Below are 20,248 nucleotides of genomic sequence, written 5' to 3'. Positions count from 1 at the left end.
TACGCTCACCCAGGAACTTATCAGTACAATAACATATATAAAAAAAGGAATAATGGAATATTAACCTCGCCTGCGCTATCGGTATACGCTGGCGGGGCACCAGTGATAGATGATAGCTGACAATGAAAGGGCAGGTCAGTTAGCCCATCGTGACGAATTCAAAAATAAATCAATCACGATGATTTCCAAGGGTAACCGCGTGGAGGTCGACCTGAAAGGGTATATTGCTAGCAATAGAACTGATAGACCCCGTTACTAACAATACCTTCCCCTCTATACTTAGTGTACTGGGTACAGAGGAATAACACCTGAGTCCTCAGGAATGGCAACGCATGGGGGGTATCATGGGCGAAACAGTATACTCTGTTATGTGCATGGCACTGCTCATGTCTATAGACGACGGTTACCACTTTCCATCAGGTGGGCCGTCAGCTTGTTTGCCATTCTAAGTTGTATAAAAAATAATAATACTAGATTCATAGTAATTTATATATAGCATACTAGCTTTTTCGCCGTGTGTGCCCCGGCATAGAATGGGCAGCCCCTACCTTTCCCGTGGGTGTCGTAGGAGGCGACCAAGGGAAGCCGAGGGATGGGCAGCAGCGTCCCTCTTAAAACATCTCTAAAGGCCTAACTGCGGTCGCCAACCCGCCTGCCAAGCGTGGCAACTACTGGCAAAACTCCCCTTATGGGGAAGGCTTATGTCCAGCAGTGGACAGTTAATGGCTGAAATAATAATACTAGCTTTAACCGCGATAAAAAGTAGCATATATCTTATCTCTATCATATATGTAGAACGGCGGACTCGTACCGGCGTAACTTCATCGGCGCGGGCGGCGGGGCGCGGCTAGTGTTCGCGAGCAAGGTGTTCTGCGGCTGGGACTGCGGCGTCGTCAGCGCCCGTGCCGCCGCCTCGCATGCCGCTGGCCTCTACCTCGAGTTCAAGGTATTCTATCCAGTCATGTTTAGATAGATAGATAGATACTCTTTATTGTTTCCTCCAAAAGATTACAATAGTAAACTTATTATAAATATAAATAATTACAAGAAATAATAATAGTGAGAAAACAATGGGTGACACACACACACACACACACACGCACGCACGCACGCACGCACTCACGCACGCACACACGCACACGCACACACGCACGCACGCACGGCCGCACGCACACACGAGCACACGCACACACGCGCACACGCACACACGCGCACCCGCACATGCACACGCGCACACGCATACGCGCACACGCACACACGCCACGCGCACACGCGCACTCGCACACGCACACGCGCACACGCACACGCGCACACGCACACGCGCACACGCACACGCACACGCACACACGCACACGCACACACACACGCGCACACGCACGCACGCGCTCACATGCACGCGCACACACACACGCACGCGCACACACACGCGCACACACACACACGCGCACACACACACGCGCACACACACACGGCCTACTTGATGGTAAGCGGCTACCGTAGTCTACGTATTCGCGTACAACGCGGTGTCAGAGATGTTTTTTTTTCTTTGAGACGTACGATGATAGAAAGTGGCCGTAGGCATCATATTGAATAATTCCTCTGAGCACCTAATAAATAAAATATGGCATACTTCATTATTAACGCTCTTAAATATTGTTGCTCTTAAATGTTTTATTAATTGTTATTTTTTATTTATTTATTCATTCGCAACAATACTACACTTGTGTTGAATATATATATTTATTTATATATATAACAATAAGATATCATAAAATGTAATAAACCAAATATATATATATATATATATATATTATATATATATATATATATATATATATATATATATATATATATATATATATATATATATATATATATATATATATATGAAGCTAGTTATTGAAGTCGCTGGCGGAAGATCTAAAAAAAAACCAATTTTATAAAATAACTAAATTTAATCATAAAATTAATTGTTACAATAATAGGTGAATTCAGATCGATGTGTGATCTGTAAGTGAAGTCATATCGAATCAAATACAAAGGAACTGGGTAATTTTGCTGTGGGAATTGAAGTGCTGACTCGACGCAGGTGTCTTTCTCGGTAGCGCCTTCTTGCGTCAAGCTAGGTGGTCCGATCCGATCACCGTTGAAGGTGTGTCGTAATACTTTACAATTATCACTATTTTAATATCCTACCAGGAATTACTGAACGAGCAGGACAAGAATCAGGTGTTGATGAGCTCGTGTGGCAAGCTGTGCCGCTACTTGATCAACGCGGCGGTCACGACCGCGGTGCTAGCCGTCATACTGGGGCTCCAGTACGGCCTGTGGAAGCTTCTGGAGCTGGAGAGCCACGCGGCGCACTGGGAGCTCGCGGTCTCGATCACTGTCGCCCTCATGGTCAGCCTGTGTCCGCTGGTGTTCGATTCGGTCGTCAGGTTAGTGGGATATCATCATGGTCATCAAATCAGCCGTTAACTGGCCACTGCTGAGCATTGACCTCTTCCTATTGGGGGTTTTGCCAGTATTTCCCGCGTTTGGCAAGCGGGTTTGGCAAATGCAGTTAGGCTATGATGATTTTTTTTATACGACTTAGAATGGCAAACAAGCTGACGGTCCACCTGATGGAAAGTGGTAACCGTCGCCTATAGACATGAGCAGTACCATGGACATAACAGAGTATACTGTTTCGCCCATGATACCCCCCATGCGTTGCCATTCCTGATACTTCCTGAGGACAGATGTTATTCCTCTGTACCCTGTAAATTCACGCCATATCCCACCCTTCAAAGATGTTTTAAGAGGGACACTGCTGCCGATTCCTGGGCAATTAAGCTCCCTTAGTCACCTCTTACGACGCCCATGGGAAAGGAAAGGGTGGTCCATTTTATGCCGGGACCACACGGCATTATAATGGGATATAAGGATGAGTAATATCGGTACCGCGTCGAGATTTACATATATCGGTCCTCTGGACATTCGGAAAGAAGGTCATCGCCCGTTTGCTTGGGCACCTCTGTCCCATTCGTGTTTCTACCGTGAAACTGTTGTGTTTGTATGGCTGTGTTTCGGTTTGAAGGGCGGGATATGGCAGTGAATTTACAAGGTGCATGGGGGCAATGGCAACACATGAGGGTATCATGGGCGATATAGGCGATGGTTACCACTTTCCATAAAGTCGGCTGTCAGCTTGTATGAGATTCTAAGTTTTTTTTTATGGGTGAAAATGGTATGGTAACCTCGCCTGCGCTAACAGGATACGTTTTGGGAGCACCAGTGAAGGGTGATAGATGAGAATGAAAACAGGCCAGTAAGCCCATCGTGGTGAATTCATCAGGAATTAACCATGATAGTTTCCAGGGGGGACCGCGAGGAGGTCGACCTGGTTGGGTATATTGCTAGTAATGGGATTCTTAGTCTCCATTACTAACAATCCCTTTCTCCCTGTCATTCTAAGTTGCAAAAATAAACCCCTTACCCTTGATGTACAGCAGTGGACAGTTAACCGCTGTTTAGATATATATTTTAAATCTCAACAAGCAATTTTGTCGCGATGAATTAAGAAAGTTTATTATCGAAAATATTGTGTCCATAGAATGGAATATTACAATCCGCGTACAGCGTTGTACGTCACGCTGGGAAGGACCTGGCTGCTGGATATGAGCACACTTGTCCTACTTTTCTACTTTTGGGCGAACTCTGCAAAACATGTGAGTACAGCATTGATGTTGCCTACACATTGGCGGTGTTCCACCGTGCGTTTTTCAAGGCACTTTCTTCCACGCACAACCATTCTTTGGAATCAACTTCCAGCAGCAGTATTTCCGAACCGATACGACAACGTAACCTTCAAGAAAAGAGTATATTCCTTTTTAAAAGGCCGGCAGCACACCTGCAATGCCGCTGGTGTTGTGGGTGATCATGGGCGGCGGTAGTCACTTACCATCAGGTGAGCCGTATGCTCGTTTGCCCCCTGTGTAGTAAAAAAAAAACATTAATTCAGTATAGCAGAATTTAACAAATAAATAATAATAATATAATATAATATAATAATAATAATATAATATTAATAATATAATATTTTCTTTATTTACGGATTACTAAGATCCATTTTTGTTAGTAACAATTGACTTAAACTAAGTTAGTAGAGAAAAAAATACAAAATTCATTTTATAGCCCCTATAATAATTTTGACCCACAATGAGAGGATCGGGCTATCGTATTTATTACATAATGCCCTCAGAATGCCGTTACTGCTGCCACGCAATCGGTATAAAAGAGATGCAATCCGTTTGCGTCTGATGGCATAGAAGTCATCTGTCCATGCCGCTGCAAACATTGTGGATGCACTACAAAAACGTGGCAGCCGTAACAACACCCTGAAAACATTATTGTATTGAACACGCAGAGCGCTGTATGCCCGCTGTGTATAGTCAACCCACAGGCTGCTCGTGTAAAAAGATTGGCAATATGCCTTGAACAATATTATTTTGACTTCAGTCGAGCAACGAGCAAACCTGCGAGCCAACATATTACCCCTTACAGCCAGCGCCCTGCGTTCACGTTCAATGTCAGCGTTATCTTTCAAGTCATCGGTAATAATATGTCCTAGATATTTAAACTGAGTCACTCTATTGAGAGGAACACCGTTTAGAAGAATTGGCGGGATTTGTGGATTCTTACTACCTAGACCGAAATACATAAATTCACTTTTTTGTGTATTATATTTCAGACCATGTTTTTCAGCATACTTTTCACATACGCTTAGCAATTTACGTATAGCTCTGATTGATGGACTCAGCAGCACCATGTCGTCAGCGTAACTCAAGTTATTCACAGCAATCCCGTCTATGTAACAGCCCGCATGCATACTGCTGAGCTCAGCGATCAGGCTATTCATATATATATTAAAAAGTGTAGGCGAGGATATACCGCCCTGTCTCACCCCACACTCCAATCCATACTCTTCAGATATTTTATCCGCCCATTTAACAACGTTAATTTGATTATCATACCAATACTTAAAAATACCAATCAGTTCAGTAGGAATATTCAGCTTTTGAAGTTTGTTCCACAGGATCTCATAAGACACCAGGTCGAAGGCTTTTGACAAGTCCAAAAAGCACGCGAGGACTGGTGTCTTTCGTTCTAAATAATACTTGACAGTCTGCTTTACACTGTATATAGCACTCTCAGTAGAAAGTCCAGGCTGGAAACCAAACTGTGCCTCATGTATTTTAACATTTCCCCTGAGATGCGCATTAAGCAGACTGTCAAGTACTTTCGCCAAGATAGTGGCTAATGAAATGGGGCGGTAGTTACTTTTGTCACAAATATCACCCGTCCTACACTTGACAATTGGCACAACAACAGTTCTCATGAGATCCTGAGGCAGATAGCCGTGTCCCAAGCATAAAGAATAAAACATAGCCAACACTCCGGGCAAATGACACCCTGCATACTGAAGGTGTTCAATGCTCAGGCCGTCATGCCCAGGTGATTTGCCCCTTGTCATATTCATTATTATATTTTTAATATCTTTAGATGTGATTTGTATACTCCTATGATCCTCATAATTAATATTTTTCTCTATATATTGCGCAGCATACAAAGTAGATAAAGGTGAACTTAATTGAAAGTGACTTTTAAATATATTCGCAATTTTCTGTGGATCTCTTTCTGTATTAATACATTCAGCAAGGGTTTGTTTAACATTAAATTTATTTGTACATTGCCAAAATTTTTTGAAATCTTTTTCTGAGAGTTTAGTTGCCAAAATATCCATCGCAATCTGGTCGGCATGATTTTGGCACCATTTTAGTCTAGATTTGTATATTCTACGACTAATAAACATTTTTTCATAAAGGTGACCAGCTGATGGCCTACCATGCCAGACCCAGTTTTTGAAATGAAACCTGGCCTCCAAATATACCCCTTTTACATGTTTATTCCAACCTACTAATGGTTTTCTGGTTTTCATTTTATTAGTACAATTAATATTATTACATACTATAGCAGATTCTTGTAAAATGTTTACTATATTTGAATACATTTTATCTAGTAATGTGCGGTGCTCTAAATTACAACAAAACTTATCTGCACACCCTTGAAACTCTAGTGGAAATTCTATAATTTTTAATTTATTATTACATACATTACGGTATTGTTCAGTTTGTTCAGGAGTTCTGTCACCCCATATTATTTTATTAGGTGTGTGTGTCCTTATATTTTTTTTATATTTAACTACGCTAAAATTACATTCAATCTCAAGAGGAAAATGATCCGACCAAAACACATCATATTGAATTTTAATTTTAGTGATCATTTTACTACCTACCTCTGTTGTAACGCAATGATCAAGCCAACGAGAACAACCGTGACTATCACTAACAAATGTGTAGGTACCTGAGTTAAGTCCTAGGTGCTCTAAATCCGCACACCGCCACTGCTGTTCTGTACAGAATGCCATAAGCTCATCATGGAATAGTCCTCCAGGATGTGCGTTGAAATCACCCAGTATGAAAACCGCTTCTATGTCACTGCTATCTATAATTGCACATATTTCACTTAAGCACTGCGTAAATTCGACCAGATTTTCAGTACAATCAGTAGGCATGTAAACACAGATTACTAATACGGTGCATTCACTATTAATCACAACCCTACAGGCGAGTAAGCGATCACTATCACAATCCAGCATAGTTACGGATAAGAATGCATTTTTTCGCCATAAAATGGCCACACCACCATAAGGTCTTCCTCTTAAAACTCCCGCTGATGTGTCCACTGCAGATTTGCCAGCATATGCATAGTCATCGCCCACTGTACCCAACAAAGGGATGTCGTGAGGCAACAACCAGGTTTCCTGTAGTGCTACTATATCTGCCTTACCACACAGGGACCTAACACAGTCTAAAGAACGCTTCAAACCTTTGCAGTTGAAGCTTATAATTTTACTATTATTGTTATTCTTCATATTGGTTTTTTACTTGTTGTCATATCCGGACGTCTGTCCGCGGTTTCGTACCTCCTGTGTACAAACCGACGAAAGACAATTCCTGCAGGCCACAGTGTTTCATCCAGAAATATTGACAATTTATAACTTGGTACAAAAAATTTGTAGGCATTATACTTATTTTCATTTTTAATCAACAATTTAATAAGTTTCACTTGTTCTCCCGTTTTTGTGAAAATATAATCAATAATATTTTGTTGTGTAGTTTCCTTATGTATATTGGTAATATGTATAGGCACATATTTTTCCGCTGCCCTAAAATTTAGTTTTCGGTCACAAATTGCATTTCCGACCTTTCCAATAAACCGATTTCTGTTACTCTTATGCCTCTGTACCAGGGTCCAATTTTCACTATTTTTGACTATATTCCCGTTAACATTTTCTTGATGGGCCGTATCTGCCACAGTTAATGTTTTTTTTAAGGAAACTATACAATTACTAGTTGTATTATTACGTGATATTGGTGACTCAGACACTAGCGCATCGCTGAACTTTGTACTTAAAATCGGTGAAGCAACGGCGGCTGGCCGCCACCCGCTTTTTTATTTATCATGTCAGCTGATTTATATTGTGTACTTTCGCACAGGAGTATCTTGCTATCACTATTAACCGATTGTTGCAATTGACAATGGGCGGGAGAATTATCCAAGTTAGCAGTATTATTGCTATTATTTAATAATAGGCCCATCGGCCCGCTGTCGGATTCGCAATTTTCAGTATGTAAATACCCTCCTCTTCTAGTGTTGATATTACAATCGAAATTGTCGACGATCGGTGTTACATTTTTGAGATCCGACTTTAGTTGATTCACTTGTTCTATTGTCGCATAATTACTTTTAATAATTTTGAGATCATTTTGCATTAAAATAATATCTTTTAACAATCGTGTGACATCAATATGATCGAACGTAACGGGGGTAGACGATGTAATTCTTTTGCCACAAAGATTGGAATTTTTTCAGGATCTACACCTTTTAAAGTGCTAATAATGTCTTCAATATTACGTTGACATTTTTTATCGCCTTTCCGTGTTATTTTCTTGACTGCAGAAATGGAGTCTAACAGCAAATCTTTCGCCATTTCTATTTCTTCCTCGGTGAAAGCGCCTATACACAAGCGCAATATACTTTCTTCATCCATTACATCAATTTTTGACTGTATGAAAGCTAGTGCCTCATTAATAATTATGTTACAGTGAGCACATTTTACAGCGGATGACATTTTTGACAATAATTTACACCATAGGTACATACGCGCGCGCGCACCTTATGACGTCTTGCGTATGACGTAATAATGCCTTACATTGTATAGATAGAGCATCGAGCCTCAAAAACGGCTCAACTTTTTGTCAGCTAATTATCAAATTGGCCAACTCGTTATTTTTAACAATACTTACGTACACAATGTATCTTGGCGTTGGGCTCCCTATAATATGGCTGAACACAACGATGGCTGGCTCATCCGTCATACTCGTGAACGGGTGCTTGTGACGTTGTAGGTTTTTCTTTCTTTTATCGATTCGAAGTTAGCGATAGTCATTTTATACAGTCATATTTTTTTTGTTTTTTGTTGTTTTTTGTTCTTATTGGGGAAAAGCAACAGCTGTGTTTCTTGCCCATTGTTCTCAGTTGAAATTGTATTCCGATTTGGGAAGTAGTATTATAAAAAAAATACTATTTAAAAATGCTTATTATTAGTTTAATTGAATAAAAAATATTTTTTTTTTGTTTACTATTAAAAAGAAACTAATTTAAAGGGATCACTCACCAATTTATAATCCATTCCCCATTATGCGATTTCATTTGTTTTTTTTTTATGTTATTTCATTTGTTTTTTTTTATGATATTTCATTTGTTTTTTATTTTATTTTATGTATTTCATTTGTTTTTTATTTTATTTTATGTTATTTCATTTTTTTTTTGTTTTATTTAATTTGCTATTGTGTTTGTTCCGTTCGCGGACCTCCACAGTGCTGGGAGACGCGTTTCGGTCAAGAGATGTATCGGCTGGTGTTGCTCGACGCTTTCATATCTTTGTTTGTGTTGCCAGCTATTGAGTTCGGTAGAGCTTTTATTTATAAGTGAGTATATTTTTTTGTGTTTTTTTATTATTTAATAATATCATATTAGCCATTTACTGTCCACTGTTTTTTTTTTTTGATGGATGAAAATGGTATGGTAGCCCCGCTTGCGCTAACGGGATACGCTGGCGGAGCACCAGTGAAGGGTGATAGATGAGAATGAAAACAGGCCAATTAGCCCATCACGATGAATTCATCAGGAATTAACCATGATAGTTTCCAGGGAGAACCGCGAGGAGGTCGACCTGGTTGGGTATATTGCTAGCAATGGGATTCTCAGTCTCCATTACTAACAATCCCTTTCACCCCTACTGTCCACTGTTGAACACAGGCCTTCCCCATAAGGGGGCTTCTGCCAGTAGTTGCCACGCCTGGCAGGTGAGTTAGCAAACGCAAGTAGGCTTTGGTGATGTTTGCAGAGGGATACTGTTGCTTATCCCTCTACCATTAACTTTCCTTAGTCGCTTCTTACGACATCCACGGGAAAGGAACGGGAGGCTCATTCTATGCCTGGACCACACGGCAATTTTTTATAATTTATTTATTTCATTTAAATTTATTTAAGATAATTTTTGTTAATTTTATTGCATTTACATTTGTTTAATTTATATTATATGTCTTATAAGAGGGACATTGCTGCCCATCCCTCGACCATTATGTTATACATCTACTATGTTTATTCGATTCAATATGTAGTAAACAATTTGTTATTCCAGTTTGAACTACAAAACTAGCCCGCCAGAGTTCAATATCGCGTACAACTCGCTGACCCTGATCTACAATCAGGCGGTCGTGTGGTTCGGAGTGATGTTCTCCCCACTGCTGGTGGCCGCCGTCGCTGTCAAGCTGCTGCTACTGTTCTACGTGAAGAAGGAGTGCACCATGAGGGCGTGCCAGCCGGCTAGGAAGGTTCTCTATATTTTTCCTCTTGTCAGGCTACTGGTTTTCTTCTCTAACCAACTCTATCCCAGGCCACGTTTTGACCTCCCTATACGAATTGAAACCTAACCTCGGGGGAAGGGATTATTAGTAATAGGGGCTACCAGCTTTATTGCTAGCAATGTACCCTGTCAGGTCTACCTCCTCTGGAAACCATCGTGGTTGATTCTTTGTTACCAGAGGGAGATTTTTACAAAAGTCGATTGCTTGGGTACCTCTGTCCCATTCGTGTTTCAACCGTAAAGCAGTTGTGTTTACATGACTGTGTTTCGGTTTGAAGGGTGGGATATGGCGTGAATTTACTGGGTACAGAGGAATAACACCTGAGTACTCAGGAATGGCAACGCATGGGAGGTATCATGGGCGAAACAGTATACTCTGTTATGTCCATGCTACTGCTCATGTCTATAGGCTACGGTTACCACTTTCCATCAGGTGGCCCGTCAGCTTGTTTACCATTCTAAATTGTATAAACTTCTTGAATTCGTCACGATTTGCTAACTAACCTGCTTTCATTCTCACCTATCACCTCTCACTGGTGACCCGCCAGTGTATATTGAAAGTGCAGGCGGGGTTACCATTCCATTTTCATCCATTAAAAACGCACCTAACCTTTCCTTTATCCCCATGTAGTTGTTTGTCAGTCTTCTCCTTCCTCTTTTGTCTTCTATCTTTGCTTCTATAATGTTTTTTATTAATTAAAATTAATATCCAATGTCTAATACAGAAAGAAAAGGATATTTCTTGCTTTTTCTCTCTTTTTTAGTGTATGTATGTGTATGTACAGTAAATAGATAGACGGGCAAAGTTTCTGCAAATTATTATTTTGGCCTCTATTGTTCTCATTAAAACCCCTTCCTCACATTAATTTCTATTAAATATCTCACATAAAGCTTCAAATCACGCAACCAGCTATGGAGAGGGCTATGCTGGGAGTTTCTTTGCGTGATAGAATCCGAAACGAGGGTATCCGCAAAAGAACTAAAATAACCGAATAAGCCCGAGGGATAAGCAAGCTGAAGTGGTAATGAACTGTTCACATAGCTCGACGAAACGACAACTGATAGGGAAGAAAGGTTCTTGAGTGGCGACCCCGTAGGGGCAAACGCAGTGTAGGACGAACCCCCCACTAGATGGAGTGACGACCTCAAATGTATTGCGGGCAGTCAGTGAATGCAGGTGGCTCAGGACCGTTCCTTATGGCAGTCTATGGGGGAGGCCTCCAGTCCAGCAGTGGACGGATAATGGCTGAAATTATGCTGACGATCTGCTATATACAGACATTGTCTAGTTATAGTTTTATTATTTTATTAAGATTGTAATTTTTTTTTATAATTAAAAAATTTTTTTTGTCGTCAGGTGTGGCGCGCTGCGCAGACGCAGACGGTACTGTACATGCTGGTCACGCTCTCTCTCTTCGTCACGCTATTCGCCGTCGGATCTATATTTATGAGGTAACCAATAGATAGATAGATACTCTTTATTGTTTCCTCCATAAGATTACAATAGTAAACTTATTATAAATATAAATAATTACAAGAAATAATCACAATGAGAAAACAATGGGGGACCTTATCGCTAAAAGCGATAGTACCGTCAGCATCGATACTTTATGAGCACCTACTGATTACAGACATTTGAAATATACGGTTAGCGTCAAAATTTGGATGGATGTCGTATAAAGTGGAAGTTAATTGAATATTTATAATGCCATATTTGATTAATAGATGGCGTAAGTTGCCGTTCTCTTATGTTTTTTATTTATTTATTTATTAGACACATAAAACGGATCATAACCATAAAAAAAAAAACATAAGTAGTAGTTACATTTGTGATAAAGCTAGGATACAATCCAATTACATTATGTACACAACTTGAGTGATTCGTGTAAAGCAAGCACATAAAATAAAGAAAATACATAAATATAAATATATAAAAGATAAAACTATATAAAAGAAAATTCCTATTGGATGGTAATTGGTTGGTAACCTGTGCTAACGGTGTGCCCCAGCGGGGTACCAGTGAAGGATAATAGGTGAAAGTGAAAAGGCAGGTTAGTTAGGTTATTATGATGAATACACCTGGAAACCAGCATGATGGTTTCCAGGGTAAAACTGCATGATGTGAAATTATTAAGTATTTTAGAGTCTTTGACAAAGGTCGGTAACACGCGAATTGGTGTTGCAAGCGTCCATGGTTAACGATGGTTATTTCCGGCTGGCTGTAAACCCATTAATCACTTTGTTGTCAGAATGTCGTCGCAGCAGTGCGGGCCGCTGCAGCAGTACTCGCGCGTAGTACAAGTGGTGACCGAGGGCTTGCTTCACCTCCACCAGCACCCGTACGCCTCCGCAGCCCTGGGTTTCGTCACGCGGCCCGGCGTTATCGGCTTCCTCCTCACGTTCCTCAGGTCAGTATCCACCTTCATACATTCAGTGAAGGAGGAGAGCTCGTTAGAAACTAGAAGGTTGATACAAATTACATTAGATTTTTTTTTATACAACTTAGAATGACAAACAAGCTGACGGCCCACCTGATGGAAAGTGGTAACCGTCGCCTATAGACATGAGCAGTACCATGGACATAACAGCCCGCTTCATCCTCACCTATCATTCTTCACTGGTGCCCCGCCGGTGTATACTGATAGCGCGGGTGCGGTTACCATTCCATTATCACCCATTAAAAAAACAAAATACCGTGGAGATCGCCTTTCCCCGTCACTAACAATCCGTTTCTCTCTTGCAGCGTTTTCGTGTACTACACGCGCGCCCGTGCTGTCGCGCAGGCGTCCATGGTGGACATATTACAGCGCATGGTGTCGCTGCAGGCGAAAGACAAGGAGTTCCTGCTCGGGGCCATCACCAAGGTGTCCAACGGAGGTGACGTTCACATTCACCCCACACTTTTAGAGTATATTTTTTTAGTTCTGGGTGCGTCATTACGTGGCGTCATGTGCTTGTCGTTTGATGCCAATACTTTTTTTTTATACAACTTAGAATGGCAAACAAGCTGACGGCCCACCTGATGGAAAGTGGTAATCGTCGCCTATAGACATGAGTAGTACCATGGACATAACAGAGTATACTGTTTCGCCCATGATACACCCCATGCGTTGCCATTCTTGAGGACTCAGGTGTTATTCCTCTGTACCCAGTAAATTCACGCCATATCCTACCCTTCAAACCGAAACACAGCCATACAAACACAACTGCTTCACGGTTGAAACACGAATGGGACAGAGATAAGACTGTCCAAGGCAGGCTTGGAATGCATATTTTAATTACGGATAGAACTGTTGAGATGGTTGGATTGAGAAATAAACTATAACTTTATTTAATCTCATATTTTGTTTTAAATACATATTTTAGTAGTACAACGCAAGTGGCTTAATCTAAGCCTGAGCGAGAATGCAATATGGCGTGCGCTGGGTTCTTCCCAAAGCGAATTTAACCTAATTGATAAATAGACAACAAGAACCTTATTGATAAACGGTACATGAGAGGTAAATGGGCGACCTTCGGCTGCGATATAAAATACGCTGATGGGATACCAGAGGGAGACTTTGTACAAAAGTCGATTGCTTGTATACCTCTGTCCCATCCGTGTTTCTACCGTGAAGCAGATGTGTTTGCATGGCTGTGTTTCGGTTTGAAGGATGGGATATGACGTGAATTTACAGGGTACAGAGGAATAACACCTGAGTCTTCAGGAATGGCAACGCATGGGGGGTATCATGGGCGAAACAGTATGTGTGTGTACAGTTATGTCCACAGTACTGCTCATGTCTATAGGCGACGATTATCACTTTCCATCAGGTGGGCCGTCAGCTTGTTTGCCATTCTAAGTTGTATAAAAAAATTCTTTTGGTATGTTGAATCAGTTATTAATTGTCCACTGTTGAACATAGATACCCCTTATGGGGGTTTTGCAAGTAGTTGCCACGCTTGGCAGGTGGCTTGGCAACTGCAGTTTGGCTTTTGGTGATGTTTTAAGAACGACGCTACAGCCCAACCCTTCACCATAGGTGAGGTCTCTAAGGTGCAGACCAAACTCGGAACTTTACAAAGTTGTCTGCCGTGAAGCAGTTGTGTTTGCATGGCTGTGTTTCGGTTTGAAGGGTGGGATATGGCAGTGAATTTACAGGGTACAGAGGAAAAAAAATGGAAATGCATGAGGGATACGAAGGGAATCGCAGTGCATCTGCTATTACCTTGAAGCTAGTCATGTCCACTATAAGGTCCTGATTGGTAGCGGCGTGATGGGCCGGGTCGTTGTATACCCTAAAATATGGTTGAGCGCAATGATGGCTGACCCATTCGTCATACTCGTGAACGGATGCTGTTTGTGGGGGCTGGTCTGCTCATGTAATAATATATAAAATAGCACATAATTCTAATTATATTTACGGTATCCATGCAAATGTAAAATGATCTTGTACGAGTACATAATAATTTAAACAGAGAAACTGTTGAGTTTCTTGCAGTCTCTTCTCAGCAGATAACAACATCCTGAACCCAGCAGTGCAATCATAATAGTTTGACGATTTAAAAGAGCTTTTGCATGGTGTCTTTCATGTCTGTAGGGGATGGTTTTTTTTAATGAGTGATAATGGTATGGTAACCCCGTCTGCGCTATCGGTATACAATGGCGGGGCATCAGTGATAGATAGCGTCCTGTAGGGGACGGTTGTTTTTTTTATGGCTGAAAATGGTATGGTAACCCCACCTGCGCTAACGGGATACGCTGGCGGGGCATCAGTGAAGGGTGACAGATGAGAATGAAAATAAGCCAGTTAGCCCATCATGATGAATTCATCAGGAATTAACTATGATAGTTTCCAGGGAGAACCGCGAGAAGATCAACCTGGTTGGATATATTGCTAGCAATGGGATTCTCAGTTTCCATTACTAACAATCCCTTTCCCCCCCTGTAGGGGACGGTTACAGCTTTCCATCAGATAGGCTGTCAATATTTTTGTATCCCATACCGGATAAAAAATGTATCGAATCAGAGGTGGCAAGGGTATGGAGAAAAGAACAAAGTACTTTTACAATATTGCCATAACTACCCTCATAAAATTAAATCTAACGACGCTTTTTAAACGCTTAACTGTTCTTCCAGAGTGGCTCTACAGCCCTAAAGAGGACGACGAAGGTCCAGATAGTCACACGTGGAAGTACCTTCGCGAGGTACGCAAGCCTTCCAACTCTGGCTTCCACTTTGATGCCTCACGGTTGAGCCATTCCTTCGTAGACCGACCGCAATCGTACGTAAAGGAGAATCGATCTAATTCATACTACGCCGAGAGGTCAAAGTCGCAAGACGACGGCGACACGGACAGCTCGTTCAGTTGGAAGGATTCCAGCAACTGTTTAAATCGGAAAGGCGACGAGAATGATCACAATTTGTCACAAGTATAGTCAACTGCCAAATTTATTTCTGTATTTAAGTTTTTTTTTTATGTAACTTAATATTGCAAACAAGCTGACGGCGCACCTTATAGGAAGTGGTAACCGTCGCCTATAGATATCAAGTGAATTTATTAATTTCTAATTTAATTCTGACAATAATAAATAAATAAACAACGAAAATGAATCTATTCGGAGTCAACGACTTGTTTTAGAAACACTAAGTACATTTATTTAAATACACAATTGGGACTTAACGCGATGTCAAAGCCTTTACAGGTAAAAAGTACCTACATACCTGCTTCTTTATTGCAAACGTTTCTATTTACTTGGTACTCTTTTCCTGTTTAAAATTAAATGAATAGATTTGTTTTGTACCTTATTGTTAGTAAAATAAAGTTTATAATGCAATGCTTTTATATATATGACATTATATGTAAAGAATGTCACGTGAATGGACGAGATATAATAAAAAAAAAATATTTGTGTTCGAAGTATATTGTTATTTAGGATCTGATTAAATTTATGTGCATAATATTATATTATTGACAGATTTACCATACAGTCCGTGCTTAAAAAATTTTATATTTTTTTTTATACAACTTAGAATGGCGTTCCTCGACCGTTAAGTTCGCTTAGTCGCCTTTTACTAACAAATTAGGCCATTGTAGCCTGTAATAAAAACTATTACACCCACAGGATAGAAAGTGGTGGCCCATTCTATGCCGAGACCATATGGTCCCAAAATAATTATTGTTCTAAAATTGTTGTGCTTAGATGTTTTTTTTTTTACATTATTTTTTTTTATAATACTATATTTTTATCATAATAGTCTTAATTTAATTTAAGTAAATTTTTATTTATATGAAAGTATTTTGTGTGGAAGTATTAAATTAAAAAAATATAAAAAAGTGCATGTTTATAGCACGTATTTGGAAAAATAACCAGTGCCAAAGCAATTTGTAGTTGTTTTTACAGTTACTTTGTATATAATAATAATTAGATACAAATTTATAGATTAATTCTTGAGACTGTCTACTAAGTTGTTTAACTAAATATGTCCTGCAGGAATCTCCCGTGTTCCTATTTTTAACAGCATAATGTTCATTTATAGTGGCTAAATATTTCTCTATTATATTCTGTTCTTTAATTAATGTCATTTTCGTCCCAGTACTGGGCATAGTTCATTTTACATTAGTTATTTTATATAAATAGATATTTTTAGATAATCACTAGCAAAATATACTAGATTACCATCTATAAAATTGTTTCCTCAGTTATCAAGAGTGACTTCTTATGAGGGATATGATAAGTGCACAAATCAACTAAGTTTTTGATGTCCTTATAACATGTAGTGTCCTGTAACATGTAGTGTCCTGTAACATGTAATGTCCTGTATCATGTAATGCTCTATAATATGTAGTGCTCTATATCATGCAGTGTCCTGTAACATGTAGTGTCCTGTAACATGTAATGTCCTGTAACATGTAATGTCCTGTATCATGTAGTGCTCTATATCATGCAGTGTCCTGTAACATGTAGTGTCCTGTAACATGTAATGTCCTGTATCATGTAGTGCTCTATATCATGCAGTGTCCTGTAACATGTAGTGTCCTGTAACATGTAATGTCCTGTAACATGTAATATCCTGTATCATGTAGTGCTCTATATCATGCAGTGTCCTGTAACATGTAGTGTCCTGTAACATGTAATGTCCTGTAACATGTAATATCCTGTATCATGTAGTGTCCTGTAAACATGTAGTGTCCTATATCATACAGTGTCCTGTATCATGTAGTGTCCTGTATCATGCAGTGTCCTGTAACGTGTAGTGTCCTGTATCATGCAGTGTCCTGTAACATGCAGTGTGCTGTAACATGCAGTGTCCTGTAACATGTAGTGAAATGAAATGAAATGAATTTATTTTGCTAGAATGCAGGTAATTTTAGATGATAGTGTCCTGTATCATATGGTGTCCTGTATTATGTGATTTTCAAGGACTAATAATTGTCCATCTACTTTGTGTTGTGTATTAGATAATAATATACATATTAAGACAATTTTCTATTTTTATAATGATCTCTAAATGAAATGGTGCTTTATATACTCGTACACCTGTACCATTAATGTACAATATTCCTGGTTATGTCAATTTATCTGATGTAAAAGACTGTTGTATATTTATTTATAATGATATTATACTTTATTATATTTTAAATAAATTTTAATGAAAAATATATTTAAATAATTGTTATTTGTGTCTAATGCAATTAAATGTATTATCGTACAATATATCGTTTTATTTTTTGTACACATCCTATTAGCTGTTAACTCCACTACTGAACATAAGCCTCCACCATATTGGGTAGTTGCCACGTTTGACAAGCGAATTGGCAACTGCAGTTAGGATTTGGTGATGTTTTAAGAGGGACGCTGCTGCCCATCCCTCTTGTTGTTCGCATAATTCTGCAACATTGGACAGATTATGTATAAAGAAAATAGGTTTGTGTTTCATCAAACTAAACCGACTTCAATTGTGCTAAAATTGGTTATTTATATTTAAAAACTATACTGCTGAACCGATTTTGATAAAATTTCTATGGAACCAGTCTGAAGTATATCCTTTTAGAAAAAAAAATTAAGTCTTTTTACAACTGATGTATTTATGAAACAAAAAATAACAGAACTTGAGAACCCTAACTTGTTTTGAAATCGGTTGAAAATAGTATGTACCTATTCTCCTGAAGTAATAAGACTTAACAGCCATAATGTATGGAGTACTCTATTAATTACTTAATCCTATTTAATACATATAATAAATACAAGTTTGTAATGATGGATATTTGTTACTATTTCACATAAAAATTACTGAACAGATTTTAATGGAATTTGGAATGCGGATAGATTATAGCCTAACTTAGCACATACTAAGCTTAGCTACTTTATGTATTGATTCCTACAGGCGGAGTCGTAGGATAAATAATAGTAAAGATCTGTTGTTATTTAAAATCGATCGATTCATAGTGATAAAGATCGCTTTATTAAGCTCTATTTACTGGACCGATTTCGTTATGAAAAAAAAACACGAAACTGAGTATGAAATTTCAGAATTTCATTTCATGCTAAACCCCCTGCTAAAAATAGGGGGGAAAGGGATTGTTAGTAATGGAGACTGAGAATCCCATTGCTAGCAATATACCCAACCAGGTCGATCTCCTCGCGGTTCCCCCTAGAAACTATCATGGTTAATTCCTGATGAATTCATCATGATGGGCTAACTGGTCTGCTTTCATTCTCATCTATCACCGTTCACTGGTGCTCCGCCAGCGTATCCCTTCAGCGCAGGCGGGGTTACCATACCATTTTCACCCATAAAAAAACCCCTGCTATTAGATAGTTTTCGTTTCCAAGTAACAATGTGCGTTGCTACGGCGACGCGTCACTGACGTTACTGTTATCAACAAGTGTGTGAATTTTTACTAAAATATATAGTCAAAGTTAAATATACATTTAAAAACAAATATATATTGTATAGGTGAGTAAATAATAATTCATTGCCGTAAATATAAACTTATACAAATTTTGTAGTATACACAAGTACAGTACCTACAGAATTGCAAAACATAACATACCTGCAATACACGTATCATTCAATCAATAATAAAGCAAAGTTTTTATATTAATGTAATGAAATGAATTTATTTTGCTGGATACAGATTTATATTTCCCGTGTACATTCTGCCTCTATGCAAGTTTAAGAATTTTATATGTATATTTCAATCTGTATTTATGTTACTGTATTTCACTTGAATTATTCACTTGTCATTGTATATTTTTATTTATGGTGCAATAAAGAGTTAAATAAATAAAAATTATATTTCATTATTCATATAATACATTCATTATTACTATTATTATTATTTATTACAGTAAACAGAAAATAAAAGTAAATAAATAAAAAAAAATCAGTAGGATTTGTAAAGTGTGGTGTTTTGAAGTATCAGTTTGTTTTTGAAAAGGGGTCTCTTGTCCAAAATAATTTGTGAATTTATGTGTTAGATAAATAATTTATTACTTTTTCCTGGTACCCCGTCAGCGTATACCGAGAGCATAGACGAAGTTTCTACTCCCTTTTCAGTTCTTTTAAAAAAAATCGTGATATATTAGATAAATTCTAAATGGCGAGCGGCGACCGCAAGCGTCCCGCGGAGCCAGCGCCGCGCTGCTCAGCTCGATTCATGGGTGCAGCTCGCAAGCAGCCCGCGCTGCCGGTCCTCGCGCGGGCCGGCTACGATCACGAGCTTGAGCGGGACAGCAAGCTACTGCGTGCCTCCAGAAACTACTATCCGGAAGGTATTTTGATGAAAATCGTTTGAAAACATAACCATAACAGTTAAATCTCAATTTTGGGAGCAGTCAATTCCTTAATACTACATACAATACAGAGATTGAAAATACGATTCAAAGAACACCAGTTAGAAAACTTTAAAAGGTATTCCGAAATCCAAGGTTCTTTACTGCTGCCGAAGATTGCTATAGAAAGTGGAAACACTGATGGGAGAGTATTGTTCAATTAAAACGGAAATATTTTGAAAACGTAACGATTCAAAAAGTAATTAGCAAAAAATATCACCAGCACAGAGATGCAAAGACAGGTCGGATACTTTTTTACCTAACGTTAAAGATAAGAGGGAAAGGGATTGTTAGCAAAAGGGGTCTAATTTCCCTATTACTAGCAGTACACCCTACCAGGTCGATCTCCGGTTCCTCCTGGAAACTATCGTGGTTAATTCTAGTGAAATTCGG

General features: G+C 39.1%; 2 protein-coding genes across 7 annotated transcripts in view; both read left to right on the top strand.

Moving 5' to 3' along the window:
* The window catches only part of LOC113510372 (transmembrane channel-like protein 1), a 30,095-nt gene extending 12,369 nt beyond the window's left edge, over window positions 1-17,726 (top strand). For all 6 annotated transcript variants that reach the window (XM_052903357.1, XM_052903358.1, XM_052903359.1 and 3 more), the window contains 9 exons: window positions 796-946; window positions 2,200-2,438; window positions 3,596-3,710; window positions 8,986-9,095; window positions 9,812-10,004; window positions 11,394-11,488; window positions 12,286-12,444; window positions 12,780-12,913; window positions 15,156-17,726. In XM_052903357.1, the coding sequence (XP_052759317.1) occupies window positions 796-946; window positions 2,200-2,438; window positions 3,596-3,710; window positions 8,986-9,095; window positions 9,812-10,004; window positions 11,394-11,488; window positions 12,286-12,444; window positions 12,780-12,913; window positions 15,156-15,454 (1,495 nt within the window). In that variant the 3' untranslated portion in view covers window positions 15,455-17,726. The remainder of the gene's footprint in view (window positions 1-795; window positions 947-2,199; window positions 2,439-3,595; window positions 3,711-8,985; window positions 9,096-9,811; window positions 10,005-11,393; window positions 11,489-12,285; window positions 12,445-12,779; window positions 12,914-15,155) is intronic.
* A 1,894-nt stretch (window positions 17,727-19,620) lies between these two features.
* Window positions 19,621-20,248, top strand: part of LOC116412985 (dynein axonemal heavy chain 3) — a 62,804-nt gene continuing 62,176 nt past the window's right edge. Inside the window, exon 1 of the mRNA XM_052903393.1 lies at window positions 19,621-19,795. Coding sequence (XP_052759353.1) covers window positions 19,621-19,795 — 175 coding nt within the window. The remainder of the gene's footprint in view (window positions 19,796-20,248) is intronic.

This window comes from Galleria mellonella, unplaced genomic scaffold, assembly GCF_026898425.1.
Source record: "Galleria mellonella isolate WM207_F2 unplaced genomic scaffold, CSIRO_AGI_GalMel_v1 utg139, whole genome shotgun sequence".
NCBI lineage: Eukaryota > Metazoa > Arthropoda > Insecta > Lepidoptera > Pyralidae > Galleria > Galleria mellonella.
Note: the sequence above shows the minus strand (reverse complement) of the source record. Positions and strands in the feature narration are given on the sequence as shown.